The sequence below is a fragment of the Mya arenaria genome, chromosome 5, assembly GCF_026914265.1.
Source record: "Mya arenaria isolate MELC-2E11 chromosome 5, ASM2691426v1".
Lineage (NCBI taxonomy): Eukaryota > Metazoa > Mollusca > Bivalvia > Myida > Myidae > Mya > Mya arenaria.
The window spans coordinates 37,491,222-37,505,188 of record NC_069126.1 but is presented as its reverse complement, the minus strand read 5'-3'; the positions used below and the strand labels follow the sequence as shown (position 1 = coordinate 37,505,188).

The 13,967-nt window shown below is 45.0% G+C and overlaps 1 protein-coding gene across 1 annotated transcript in view; it reads right to left on the bottom strand.

Moving 5' to 3' along the window:
* Positions 1–3,798, bottom strand: part of LOC128235660 (vitellogenin-2-like) — a 10,222-nt gene extending 6,424 nt beyond the window's left edge. The window contains exons 1-3 of the mRNA XM_052950465.1: positions 3,605–3,798; positions 2,909–3,139; positions 103–358 (exon numbers count right to left, since the gene is read on the bottom strand). Of these exons, the coding sequence (XP_052806425.1) occupies positions 103–358; positions 2,909–3,139; positions 3,605–3,798 (681 nt within the window). The remainder of the gene's footprint in view (positions 1–102; positions 359–2,908; positions 3,140–3,604) is intronic.
* Positions 3,799–13,967: the final 10,169 nt, after the last annotated feature.

Here is a 13,967-nt window from a genome sequence, read left to right as displayed (position 1 = left end):
CTCCTGGTGGCTTTGTACTTCTCAGATGTGGGTGTTGTAGTGGCACTAATGTTTTAGTCTCCTGGTGGCTTTGTACTTCTCACATGTTTGTTGTGATGGCACTGATGATCTGTCTCCTGGTAGCTTTGTACTTCTCTGATGTGTTTTTCGTATGGCACTGATGAGTTTGTCTCCTGGTGACTTTGTACTTCTCTGATAAGTTTTTCGTGATGGCACTGATGATTGTGTCTCCTGGTGGCTTTTACTCCTCAGATGTGTTGGTTGTGATGGCATGATGGACGTGTCTCTGGTGGCTTTGTACTTCTCAGATGTGTTGGTCGTAATGGCACTGATTTTCTTGTCTCCTGGTGGCTTTGTACTTCTCAGATGTGTAGGCTGTATGGCATGATATCTTGTCTCCTGGTGGCTTTGTACTTCTCAGATGTGTGGGCTGTGATGGCACTGATGTTCTTGTCTCCTGGTGGCTTTGTACTACTCAGATGTGTGGTGTGTGATGGCACTGATGTTCTTGTCTCCTGGTGACTTTGTACTTCTCAGATGTGTGGGCTGTGATGGCACTGATTGTCTTGTCTCCTTGTGGCTTTGTACTTCTCAGATGTGTGGGATGTGATGGCACTAATGTTCTTGTCTCCTGGTGGCTTTGTACTTCTCAGATGTATAGGCTGTGATGGCACTGATGGTCTTGTCTCCTGGTGACTTTGTACTTCTCAGATGTGTGGGCTGTAATGGCCCTGATGGTCTTGTCTCCTGGTGGCTTTGTACTTCTCAGATGTGTGGGCTGTGATGGCACTGATGTTCTTGTCTCCTGGTGACTTTGTACTTCTCAGATGTGTAGGCTGTGATGGCACTGATGCTCTTGTCTCCTGGTGGCTTTGTACTACTCAGATGTGTGGTGTGTGATGGCACTGATGTTCTTGTCTCCTGGTGGCTTTGTACTTCTCAGATGTGTGGGTTGTGATGGCACTTATGTTCTTGTCTCCTGGTGGCTTTGTACTTCTCAGATGTGTGGGTTGTGATGGCACTGATGTTCTTGTCTCCTGGTGGCTTTGTACTTCTCAGATGTGTGGGTTGTGATGGCACTGATGTTCTTGTCTCCTGGTGGCTTTGTACTTCTCAGATGTGTGGGCTGTGATGGCACTGATGTTCTTGTCTCCTGGTGGCTTTGTACTACTCAGATGTGTGGTGTGTGATGGCACTGATGTTCTTGTCTCCTGGTGGCTTTGTACTTCTCAGATGTGTGGGCTGTGATGGCACTTATGTTCTTGTCTCCTGGTGGCTTTGTACTTCCCTGGTGTGTTGATCGTGATGGCACTAATGTTCTTGTCTCCTGGTGGCTTTGTACTTCTCAGATGTGTGAGTTGTGATGGCACTGATGTTCTTGTCTCCTGGTGGCTTCGTACTTCTCAGATGTGTTGGTTGTGATGGCACTGATGTTCTTGTCTCCTTGTGGCTTTGTACTTCTCAGATGTGTGAGTTGTGATGGCACTTATGTTCTTGTCTCCTGATGGCTTTGTACTTCTCAGATGTGTTGGTCGTAATGGCACTGATTTTCTTGTCTCCTGGTGGCTTTGTACTTCTCAGATGTGTAGGCTGTAATGACAATGATATTCTTGTCTCCTGGTGGCTTTGTACTTCTCAGATGTGTGGGCTGTGATGGCACTGATGTTCTTGTCTCCTGGTGGCTTTGTACTACTCAGATGTGTGGTGTGTGATGGCACTGATGTTCTTGTCTCCTGGTGACTTTGTACTTCTCAGATGTGTGGGCTGTGATGGCACTGATTGTCTTGTCTCCTTGTGGCTTTGTACTTCTCAGATGTGTGGGATGTGATGGCACTAATGTTCTTGTCTCCTGGTGGCTTTGTACTTCTCAGATGTATAGGCTGTGATGGCACTGATGTTCTTGTCTCCTGGTGGCTTTGTACTTCTCAGATGTGTAGGCTGTGATGGCACTGATGTTCTTGTCTCCTGGTGGCTTTGTACTTCTCAGATGTGTTGGTTGTGATGGCACTGATGTTCTTGTCTCCTGGTGGCTTTGTACTTCTCAGATGTGTAGGCTGTAATGGCACTGATGTTCTTGTCTCCTGGTGGCTTTGTACTTCTCAGATGTGTGGGTTGTGATGGCACTGATGTTCTTGTCTCCTGGTGACTTTGTACTTCTCAGATGTGTAGGCTGTAATGGCACTGATGTTCTTGTCTCCTGGTGGCGTTGTACTACTCAGATGTGTGGTGTGTGATGGCACTGATGTTCTTGTCTCCTGGTGGCTTTGTACTTCTCAGATGTGTGGGCTGTGATGGCACTTATGTTCTTGTCTCCTGGTGGCTTTGTACTTCCCTGATGTGTTGATCGTGATGGCACTAATGTTCTTGTCTCCTGATGGCTTTGTACTTCTCAGATGTGTGAGTTGTAATGGCACTGATGTTCTTGCCTCCTGGTGGCTTCGTACTTCTCAGATGTGTTGGTTGTGATGGCACTGATGTTCTTGTCTCCTTGTTGCTTTGTACTTCTCAGATGTGTGAGTTGTGATGGCAGTGATGTTCTTGTCTCCTGATAGCTTTGTACTTCTCAGATATGTGGGTTGTGATTGCACTGATGTTTTTGTCTCCTGGTGGCTTTGAACTTCTCAGATGTGTGGGTTGTGATGGCACTGATGTTTTTGTCTCTTTGTGGCTTTGTACTTCTCAGATATGTGGGTTGTGATGGCACTGATGTTTTTGTCTCCTTGTGGCTTTGTACTTCTCAGATGTGTGGGTTGTGATGGCACTGATGTTTTTGTCTCCTTGTGGCTTTGTACTTCTCAGATGTGTGGGTTGTGATGGCACTGATGTTCTTGTCTCCTGGTGGCTTTGTACTTCTCAGATATGTGGGTTGTGATGGCTCTGATGTTTTTGTCTCCTGGTGGCTTCGTACTTCTCAGATGTGTTGGTTGTGATGGCACTGATGTTCTTGTCTCCTGGTGGCTTCGTACTTCTCAGATGTGTTGGTTGTGATGGCACTGATGTTCTTGTCTCCTTGTGGCTTTGTACTTCTCTGATGTGTAGGTTGTGATGGCAGTGATGTTCTTGTCTCCTGGTGGCTTCGTACTTCTCAGATGTGTGGGCTGTGATGGCACTGATGTTCTTGTCTCCTGGTGGCTTTGTACTTCTCAGATGTGTGGGTTGTGATGGCACTGATGTTCTTGTCTCCTGGTGGCTTTGTACTTCTCAGATGTGTGGGTTGTGATGGCACTGATGTTCTTGTCTCCTGGTGGCTTTGTACTTCTCAGATGTGTGGGTTGTGATGGCACTGATGTTTTTGTCTCCTGGTGGCTTTGTACTTCTCAGATGTTTGGGTTGTGATGGCACTGATGTTCTTGTCTCCTGGTGGCTTTGTACTTCCCAGATTTGAGAGTTGTAATGGCAGTGATGTTCTTTTCTCCTGGTGGCTTTGTAATTCTCAGATATGTGGGTTGTGATGGGACTGATGTTTTTGTCTCCTGGTGGCTTTGTACTTCTCAGATATGTGGGTCGTAATGGCACTGATGGTCTTGTCTCCTTGTGGCTTTGTAAGTCTCAGAAAAGTTGGTTGTAGTGGCACTGATAATCTTGTCTCCTGGTGGCTTTGTACTTCTCAGATGTGTTGGTTGTGATGGCACTGATGATCTTGACTCCTGGTGGCTTTGTAAGTCTCAGAAAAGTTGGTTGTAGTGGCACTGATAATCTTGTCTCCTGGTGGCTTTGTACTTCTCTGATGTGTGGGTCGTAATGGCACTGATGATGTTGTTTCCTGGTGATTATGTACATCTCTGATGTTTGGGTCATAATGGCACTGATTTTCTTGTGTCCTGGTGACTTTGTACTTTTCTGATGTGTTTTTCGTGATGCCACTAATGTTCTTGTGTCCTGGCTGGTGGCTTTGTACTTCTCAGATGTATAGGTTGTGATGGCACTGATGATCTTGTCTCCTGGTGGCTATGTACTTCTCAGATTTGTAGGCTGTGATGGCACTGATGATCTTCTCTCCTGGTGGCTTTGTACTTCTCAGATGTGTAGGCTGTGATGGCACTGATGATCTTCTCTCCTGGTGGCTTTGTACTTCTCAGATGTGTAGGCTGTGATGGCACTGATGGTCTTGTCTCCTGGTTCCTTTGTACTTCTCAGATGTGTGGGTCGTAATGGCACTGATGATATGATCTCCTAGTGGCTTTGTACTACTCAGATGTGTGGGTCGTGATTGTACTAATGGTCTCGTTTACTGGTGGTTTTGTGCTTCTAAGATTGAGAGTGAGTCGTGATTGTACACAGATGTAAGTGCGAACTATCATGATAATTATCTTCACCAGTCCTGACAATACACAATAATTAATGACTACTTAATGGTCAGCAACCTGCAAACTTTTACTGCAACAACGTTCCAATCGAACCGGATACTTCGTACACCATAATTATAATACCCAAAAGCAGTGCAAACCAGACGGGTGTCCATATTCATTCATTTTCCTGGTCTTCGGCAGAGCATGCACACTAATACTGTCTTTGATAGCCTGTAACGGACTTTTATTAAAGATGGGTATTTTTGGCAAAACAGAATTGTGATATATATCACAATGCATCATCATCCCATCGCGGTATCACAATAATTCACCATCATATGGCAATATATCAAAATATTTCACCATCATATCGCAATATACATGTATCAAGATATTTATTTCATCAACATATCGTGATACATCAAGATAATTTATTATTCATATCAGAATAAGTGTCGTAGCTACCTTCAAACCACATAATTATCAGTATTGGGCAGGGACGTAGTAACATGGAGAACACACCACATAATCATCAGTAACGGGCGGGGGCATAGCAACCTGGAAAACACATCTCATACTAATGACTAACATGCAGGGGCGTAGCAGCCTAGATGACTAACCACATAATCACCAGTAACTGACAGGGACGAAGCAACCAGGAAAATATTGAACAACATAATCATCGGTAAGGGGCAGGGGCGGGGCAGCCTGGAAAACACACCTCATACTCATCACTAACGGATATGGGCGTAGTAACCCGGATTACCACCACATAGACATAAATAACGGACAGGGGTGAAGAAAACTGTAAAAAAACACCACATATTCATCACCAACTGACAGGGGCGTAGCAACCTGGAAAACACCCCATAATCATTATTAACAGGCAGGGACGTAGCAACCTGGAAAACACACCACATAATCATCAGTAACAGGCAGGGACGTAGCAACCTGTAAAAAAACACAATCATCAGTAATGGACAGGGACGTAGTAGCCTGGAAAACACACTACATTATCATCAGTATCGGGCGAGGGCGTAGTTGCCCGGAAAACACACCACATAATCATCCGTAACGGGCAGTGATGTAGCAGTATGGAAAACACACCACAAAATCATCAGTTACGGGCAGTGACGTAGCAGAATGGAAAACACACCACAAAATCATCAGTAATGGACAGGGACGTAGTAGCCTGGAAAACACACTACATTATCATCAGTATCGGGCGAGGGCGTAGTAAACCGGAAAACACACCACATAATCATCCGTAACGGGCAGTGATGTAGCAGTATGGAAAACACACCACAAAATCATCAGTTACGGGCAGTGACGTAGCAGAATGGAAAACACACCACATAATCATCAGTAACGGGCAGGGACGTAGCAGTATGGAAAACACACCACAAAATCATCAGTAACGGGCAGGGACGTAGCAGAATGGAAAACACACCACAAAATCTTCAGTAACGGGCAGTGACGTAGCAGAATGGAAAACACACCACATAATCATCAGTAACGGGCAGTGACGTAGCAGAATGGAAAACACACCACATAATCATCAGTAACGGGCAGGGACGTAGCAGAATGGAAAACACACCACAAAATCATCTGTAACGGGCATTGACGTAGCACTATAGAAAACACACAACATAATCATCAGTAACGGGCATTGACGTAGCAGAATGGAAAACACACCACATAACCATCAGTAACGGGCAGTGACGTAGCACTATGGAAAACACACCACATAACCATCAGTAACGGGCAGTGACGTAGCAGAATGGAAAACACACCACATAATCATCAGTAACGGGCAGTGACGTAGCAGAATGGAAAACACACCACAAAATCATCAGTAACGGGCATTGACGTAGCACTATGGAAAACACACAACATAATCATCAGTAACGGGCAGTGACGTAGCAGAATGGAAAACACACCACATAATCATCAGTAACGGGCATTGACGTAGCAGAATGGAAAACACACCACATAACCATCAGTAACGGGCAGTGACGTACCACTATGGAAAACACACAACATAATCATCAGTAACGGGCAGTGACGTAGCAGAATGGAAAACACACAACATAATCATCAGTAACGGGCATTGACGTAGCAGAATGGAAAACACACCGCATAACAAACAGTAACGGGCAGTGACGTAGCAGTATGGAAAACACACCACATAATCATCAGTAACGGGCATTGACGTAGCAGAATGGAAAACACACCACAAAATCATCAGTAACGGGCATTGACGTAGCACTATGGAAAACACACAACATAATCATCAGTAACGGGCAGTGACGTAGCAGTATGGAAAACACACCACATAACCATCAGTAACAGGCAGTGACGTAGCAGAATGGAAAACACACCACATTACCATCAGTAACTGGCAGTGACGTAGCAGTATGGAAAACACACCACATAACCATCAGTAACGGGCAGTGACGTAGCACTATGGAAAACACACCACATAACCATCAGTAACGGGCAGTGACGTAGCACTATGGAAAACACACAACATAACCATCAGTAACGGGCAGTGACGTAGCAGTATGGAAAACACACAACATAATCATCAGTAACGGGCAGTGACGTAGCACTATGGAAAACACACAACATAACCATCAGTAACGGGCAGTGACGTAGCAGTATGGAAAACACACAACATAACCATCAGTAACGGGCATTGACGTAGCAGAATGGAAAACACACCACATAACCATCAGTAACGGGCAGTGACGTAGCACTATGGAAAACACACAACATAACCATCAGTAACGGGCAGTGACGTAGCAGTATGGAAAACACACAACATAACCATCAGTAACCGGCAGGGACGTAGCAGTATGGAAAACACACAACATAACCATCAGTAACGGGCAGTGACGTAGTTGTATGGAAAACACACCACATAACTATCAGTAACGGGCAGTGACGTAGCACTATGGAAAACACACAACATAACCATCAGTAACGGGCAGTGACGTAGCACTATGGAAAACACACAACATAACCATCAGTAACGGGCAGTGACGTAGCACTATGGAAAACACACCACATAACCATCAGTAACGGGCAGTGACGTAGCACTATGGAAAACACACCACATAATCATCAGTAACGGGCAGTGACGTAGCAGTATGGAAAACACACCACATAATCATCAGTAACGGGCAGTGACGTAGCAGTATGCAAAACACACCACATAATCATCAGTAACGGGCAGTGACGTAGCAGAATGGAAAACACACCACATTACCATCAGTAACTGGCAGTGACGTAGCAGTATGGAAAACACACCACATAACCATCAGTAACGGGCAGTGACGTAGCAGTATGGAAAACACTCAACATAATCATCAGTAACGGGCAGTGACGTAGCAGTATGGAAAACACACAACATAACCATCAGTAACGGGCAGTGACGTAGCACTATGGAAAACACACAACATAACCATCAGTAACGGGCAGTGACGTAGCAGTATGGAAAACACACAACATAACCATCAGTAACCGGCAGGGACGTAGCAGTATGGAAAACACACAACATAACCATCAGTAACGGGCAGTGACGTAGTTGTATGGAAAACACACCACATAACTATCAGTAATGGGCAGTGACGTAGCACTATGGAAAACACACAACATAACCATCAGTAACGGGCAGTGACGTAGCACTATGGAAAACACTCAACATAATCATCAGTAACGGGCAGTGACGTAGCAGTATGGAAAACACACCACATAACCATCAGTAACGGGCAGTGACGTAGCAGTATGGAGAACACACAACATAACCATCAGTAACGGGCAGTGACGTAGCAGTATGGAAAACACACAACATAATCATCAGTAACGGGCAGTGACGTAGCAGAATGGAAAACACACCACATAACCATCAGTAACGGGCAGTGACGTAGCAGAATGGAAAACACACCACATAACCATCAGTAACGGGCAGTGACGTAGCAGTATGGAAAACACACCACATAACCATCAGTAACGGGCAGTGACGTAGCAGTATGGAAAACACACCACATAACCATCAGTAACGGGCAGTGACGTAGCAGTATGGAAAACACACCACATAATCATCAGTAACGGGCAGTGACGTAGCAGTATGGAAAACACACCACATAATCATCAGTAATGGGCAGTGACGTAGCAGTATGGAAAACACACCACATAATCATCAGGAACGGGCAGTGACGTAGCAGAATGGAAAACACACCACATTAACATCAGTAACTGGCAGTGACGTAGCAGTATGGAAAACACACCACGTACATTACCATCAGTAACGGGCAGTGACGTAGCAGAATGGAAAACACACCACATAACCATCAGTAACGGGCAGTGACGTAGCAGTATGGAAAACACACAACATAATCATTAGTAACGGGCAGGTACGTAGCAGAATGGAAAACACACCACATAACCATCAGTAACGGGCAGTGACGTAGCACTATGGAAAACACACAACATAATCATCAGTAACGGGCAGTGACGTAGCAGTATGGAAAACACACCACATAATCATCAGTAATGGGCAGTGACGTAGCACTATGGAAAACACACAACATAATCATCAGTAACGGGCAGTGACGTAGCAGAATGGAAAACACACAACATAATCATCAGTAACGGGCAGTGACGTAGCACTATGGAAAACACACAACATAATCATCAGTAACGGGCAGTGACGTAGCAGAATGGAAAACACACAACATAATCATCAGTAACGGGCAGTGACGTAGCAGTATGGAAAACACACAACATAACCATCAGTAACGGGCAGTAACGTAGTTGTATGGAAAACACACAACATAATCATCAGTAACGGGCAGTGACGTAGCACTATGGAAAACACACCACATAACCATCAGTAACGGGCAGTGACGTAGCACTATGGAAAACACACAACATAACCATCAGTAATGGGCAGTGACGTAGCAGTATGGAAAACACACCACATAACCATCAGTAACGGGCAGTGACGTAGCAGTATGGAAAACACACCACATAACCATCAGTAACGGGCAGTGACGTAGCACTATGGAAAACACACCACATAATCATCAGTAACGGGCAGTGACGTAGCAGTATGGAAAACACACCACATAACCATCAGTAACAGGCAGTGACGTAGCACTATGGAAAACACACCACATAATCATCAGTTACCGGCAGGGACGTAGCAGTATGGAAAACACACCACAAAACCATCAGTAACAGGCAGTGACGTAGCACTATGGAAAACACACAACATAACCATCAGTAACCGGCAAGGACGTAGCAGTATGGAAAACACACCACATAACCATCAGTAACCGGCAGTGACGTAGTTGTATGGAAAACACACCACATAACCATCAGTAACGGGCAGTGACGTAGCACTATGGAAAACACACAACATAACCATCAGTAACGGGCAGTGACGTAGCACTATGGAAAACACACCACATAACCATCAGTAACGGGCAGTGACGTAGCAATATGGAAAACACACAACATAACCATCAGTAACGGGCAGTGACGTAGTTGTATCGAAAACACACCACATAACTATCAGTAATGGGCAGTGACGTAGCACTATGGAAAACACACAACATAACCATCAGTAACGGGCAGGGACGTAGCACTATGGAAAACACACAACATAACCATCAGTAACGGGCAGTGACGTAGCACTATGGAAAACACACCACATAACCATCAGTAACGGGCAGTGACGTAGCACTATGGAAAACACACCACATAATCATCAGTAACGGGCAGTGACGTAGCAGTATGGAAAACACACCACATAATCATCAGTAACGGGCAGTGACGTAGCAGTATGCAAAACACACCACATAATCATCAGTAACGGGCAGTGACGTAGCAGAATGGAAAACACACCACATTACCATCAGTAACTGGCAGTGACGTAGCAGTATGGAAAACACACCACATAACCATCAGTAACGGGCAGTGACGTAGCAGTATGGAAAACACTCAACATAATCATCAGTAACGGGCAGTGACGTAGCAGTATGGAAAACACACAACATAACCATCAGTAACGGGCAGTGACGTAGCACTATGGAAAACACTCAACATAACCATCAGTAACGGGCAGTGACGTAGCAGTATGGAGAACACACAACATAATCATCAGTAACGGGCAGTGACGTAGCAGTATGGAAAACACACCACATAATCATCAGTAACGGGCAGTGACGTAGCAGAATGGAAAACACACCACATAACCATCAGTAACGGGCAGTGACGTAGCACTATGGAAAACACACCACATAACCATCAGTAACGGGCAGTGACGTAGCAGTATGGAAAACACACCACATAACCATCAGTAACGGGCAGTGACGTAGCAGTATGGAAAACACACCACATAACCATCAGTAATGGGCAGTGACGTAGCAGTATGGAAAACACACCACATAATCATCAGTAACGGGCAGTGACGTAGCAGTATGGAAAACACACCACATAATCATCAGTAACGGGCAGTGACGTAGCAGTATGGAAAACACACCACATAATCATCAGTTACGGGCAGTGACGTAGCAGAATGGAAAACACACCACATTACCATCAGTAACTGGCAGTGACGTAGCAGTATGGAAAACACACCACGTACATAACCATCAGTAACGGGCAGTGACGTAGCAGAATGGAAAACACACCACATAACCATCAGTAACGGGCAGTGACGTAGCAGTATGGAAAACACACAACATAATCATTAGTAACGGGCAGTTACGTAGCAGAATGGAAAACACACAACATAACCATCAGTAACGGGCAGTGACGTAGCACTATGGAAAACACACAACATAATCATCAGTAACGGGCAGTGACGTAGCAGTATGGAAAACACACAACATAATCATCAGTAATGGGCAGTGACGTAGCACTATGGAAAACACACAACATAATCATCAGTAACGGGCAGTGACGTAGCAGTATGGAAAACACACAACATAATCATCAGTAACGGGCAGTGACGTAGCACTATGGAAAACACACAACATAATCATCAGTAACGGGCAGTGACGTAGCAGAATGGAAAACACACAACATAATCATCAGTAACGGGCAGTGACGTAGCAGTATGGAAAACACACAACATAACCATCAGTAACGGGCAGTAACGTAGTTGTATGGAAAACACACAACATAATCATCAGTAACGGGCAGTGACGTAGCACTATGGAAAACACACCACATAACCATCAGTAACGGGCAGTGACGTAGCACTATGGAAAACACACAACATAACCATCAGTAATGGGCAGTGACGTAGCAGTATGGAAAACACACCACATAACCATCAGTAACGGGCAGTGACGTAGCAGTATGGAAAACACACCACATAACCATCAGTAACGGGCAGTGACGTAGCACTATGGAAAACACACCACATAACCATCAGTAACGGGCAGTGACGTAGCAGTATGGAAAACACACCACATAACCATCAGTAACAGGCAGTGACGTAGCACTATGAAAAACACACCACATAATCATCAGTTACCGGCAGGGACGTAGCAGTATGGAAAACACACCACAAAACCATCAGTAACAGGCAGTGACGTAGCACTATGGAAAACACACAACATAACCATCAGTAACCGGCAAGGACGTAGCAGTATGGAAAACACACCACATAACCATCAGTAACCGGCAGTGACGTAGTTGTATGGAAAACACACCACATAACCATCAGTAACGGGCAGTGACGTAGCACTATGGAAAACACACAACATAACCATCAGTAACGGGCAGTGACGTAGCACTATGGAAAACACACCACATAACCATCAGTAACGGGCAGTGACGTAGCAGTATGGAAAACACACAACATAACCATCAGTAACGGGCAGTGACGTAGTTGTATGGAAAACACACCACATAACTATCAGTAATGGGCAGTGACGTAGCACTATGGAAAACACACAACATAACCATCAGTAACGGGCAGGGACGTAGCACTATGGAAAACACACAACATAACCATCAGTAACGGGCAGTGACGTAGCACTATGGAAAACACACCACATAACCATCAGTAACGGGCAGTGACGTAGCACTATGGAAAACACACCACATAATCATCAGTAACGGGCAGTGACGTAGCAGTATGGAAAACACACCACATAATCATCAGTAACGGGCAGTGACGTAGCAGTATGCAAAACACACCACATAATCATCAGTAACGGGCAGTGACGTAGCAGAATGGAAAACACACCACATAATCATCAGTAACGGGCAGTGACGTAGCAGTATGGAAAACACACCACATAACCATCAGTAACGGGCAGTGACGTAGCAGTATGGAAAACACACAACATAATCATCAGTAACGGGCAGTGACGTAGCAGTATGGAAAACACACAACATAACCATCAGTAACGGGCAGGGACGTAGCACTATGGAAAACACACAACATAACCATCAGTAACGGGCAGTGACGTAGCAGTATGGAAAACACACAACATAATCATCAGTTACGGGCAGTGACGTAGCAGTATGTAAAACACACCACATAATCATCAGTAACGGGCAGTGACGTAGCAGAATGGAAAACACACCACATAACCATCAGTAACGGGCAGTGACGTAGCACTATGGAAAACACACCACATAACCATCAGTAACGGGCAGTGACGTAGCAGTATGGAAAACACACCACATAACCATCAGTAACTGGCAGTGACGTAGCAGTATGGAAAACACACCACATAACCATCAGTAATGGGCAGTGACGTAGCAGTATGGAAAACACACCACATAATCATCAGTAACGGGCAGTGACGTAGCAGTATGGAAAACACACCACATAATCATCAGTAACGGGCAGTGACGTAGCAGTATGGAAAACACACCACATAATCATCAGTAACGGGCAGTGACGTAGCAGAATGGAAAACACACCACATTACCATCAGTAACTGGCAGTGACGTAGCAGTATGGAAAACACACCACGTACATAACCATCAGTAACGGGCAGTGACGTAGCAGAATGGAAAACACACCACATAACCATCAGTAACGGGCAGTGACGTAGCAGTATGGAAAACACACAACATAATCATCAGTAACGGGCAGGTACGTAGCAGTATGGAAAACACACCACATAACCATCAGTAACGGGCAGTGACGTAGCACTATGGAAAACACACAACATAATCATCAGTAACGGGCAGTGACGTAGCAGTATGGAAAACACACAACATAATCATCAGTAATGGGCAGTGACGTAGCAGTATGGAAAACACACCACATAATCATCAGTAACGGGCAGTGACGTAGCAGAATGGAAAACACACAACATAATCATCAGTAACGGGCAGTGACGTAGCACTATGGAAAACACACAACATAATCATCAGTAACGGGCAGTGACGTAGCAGAATGGAAAACACACAACATAATCATCAGTAACGGGCAGTGACGTAGCAGTATGGAAAACACACAACATAACCATCAGTAACGGGCAGTGACGTAGTTGTATGGAAAACACACAACATAATCATCAGTAACGGGCAGTGACGTAGCACTATGGAAAACACACCACATAACCATCAGTAACGGGCAGTGACGTAGCACTATGGAAAACACACAACATAACCATCAGTAACGGGCAGTGACGTAGC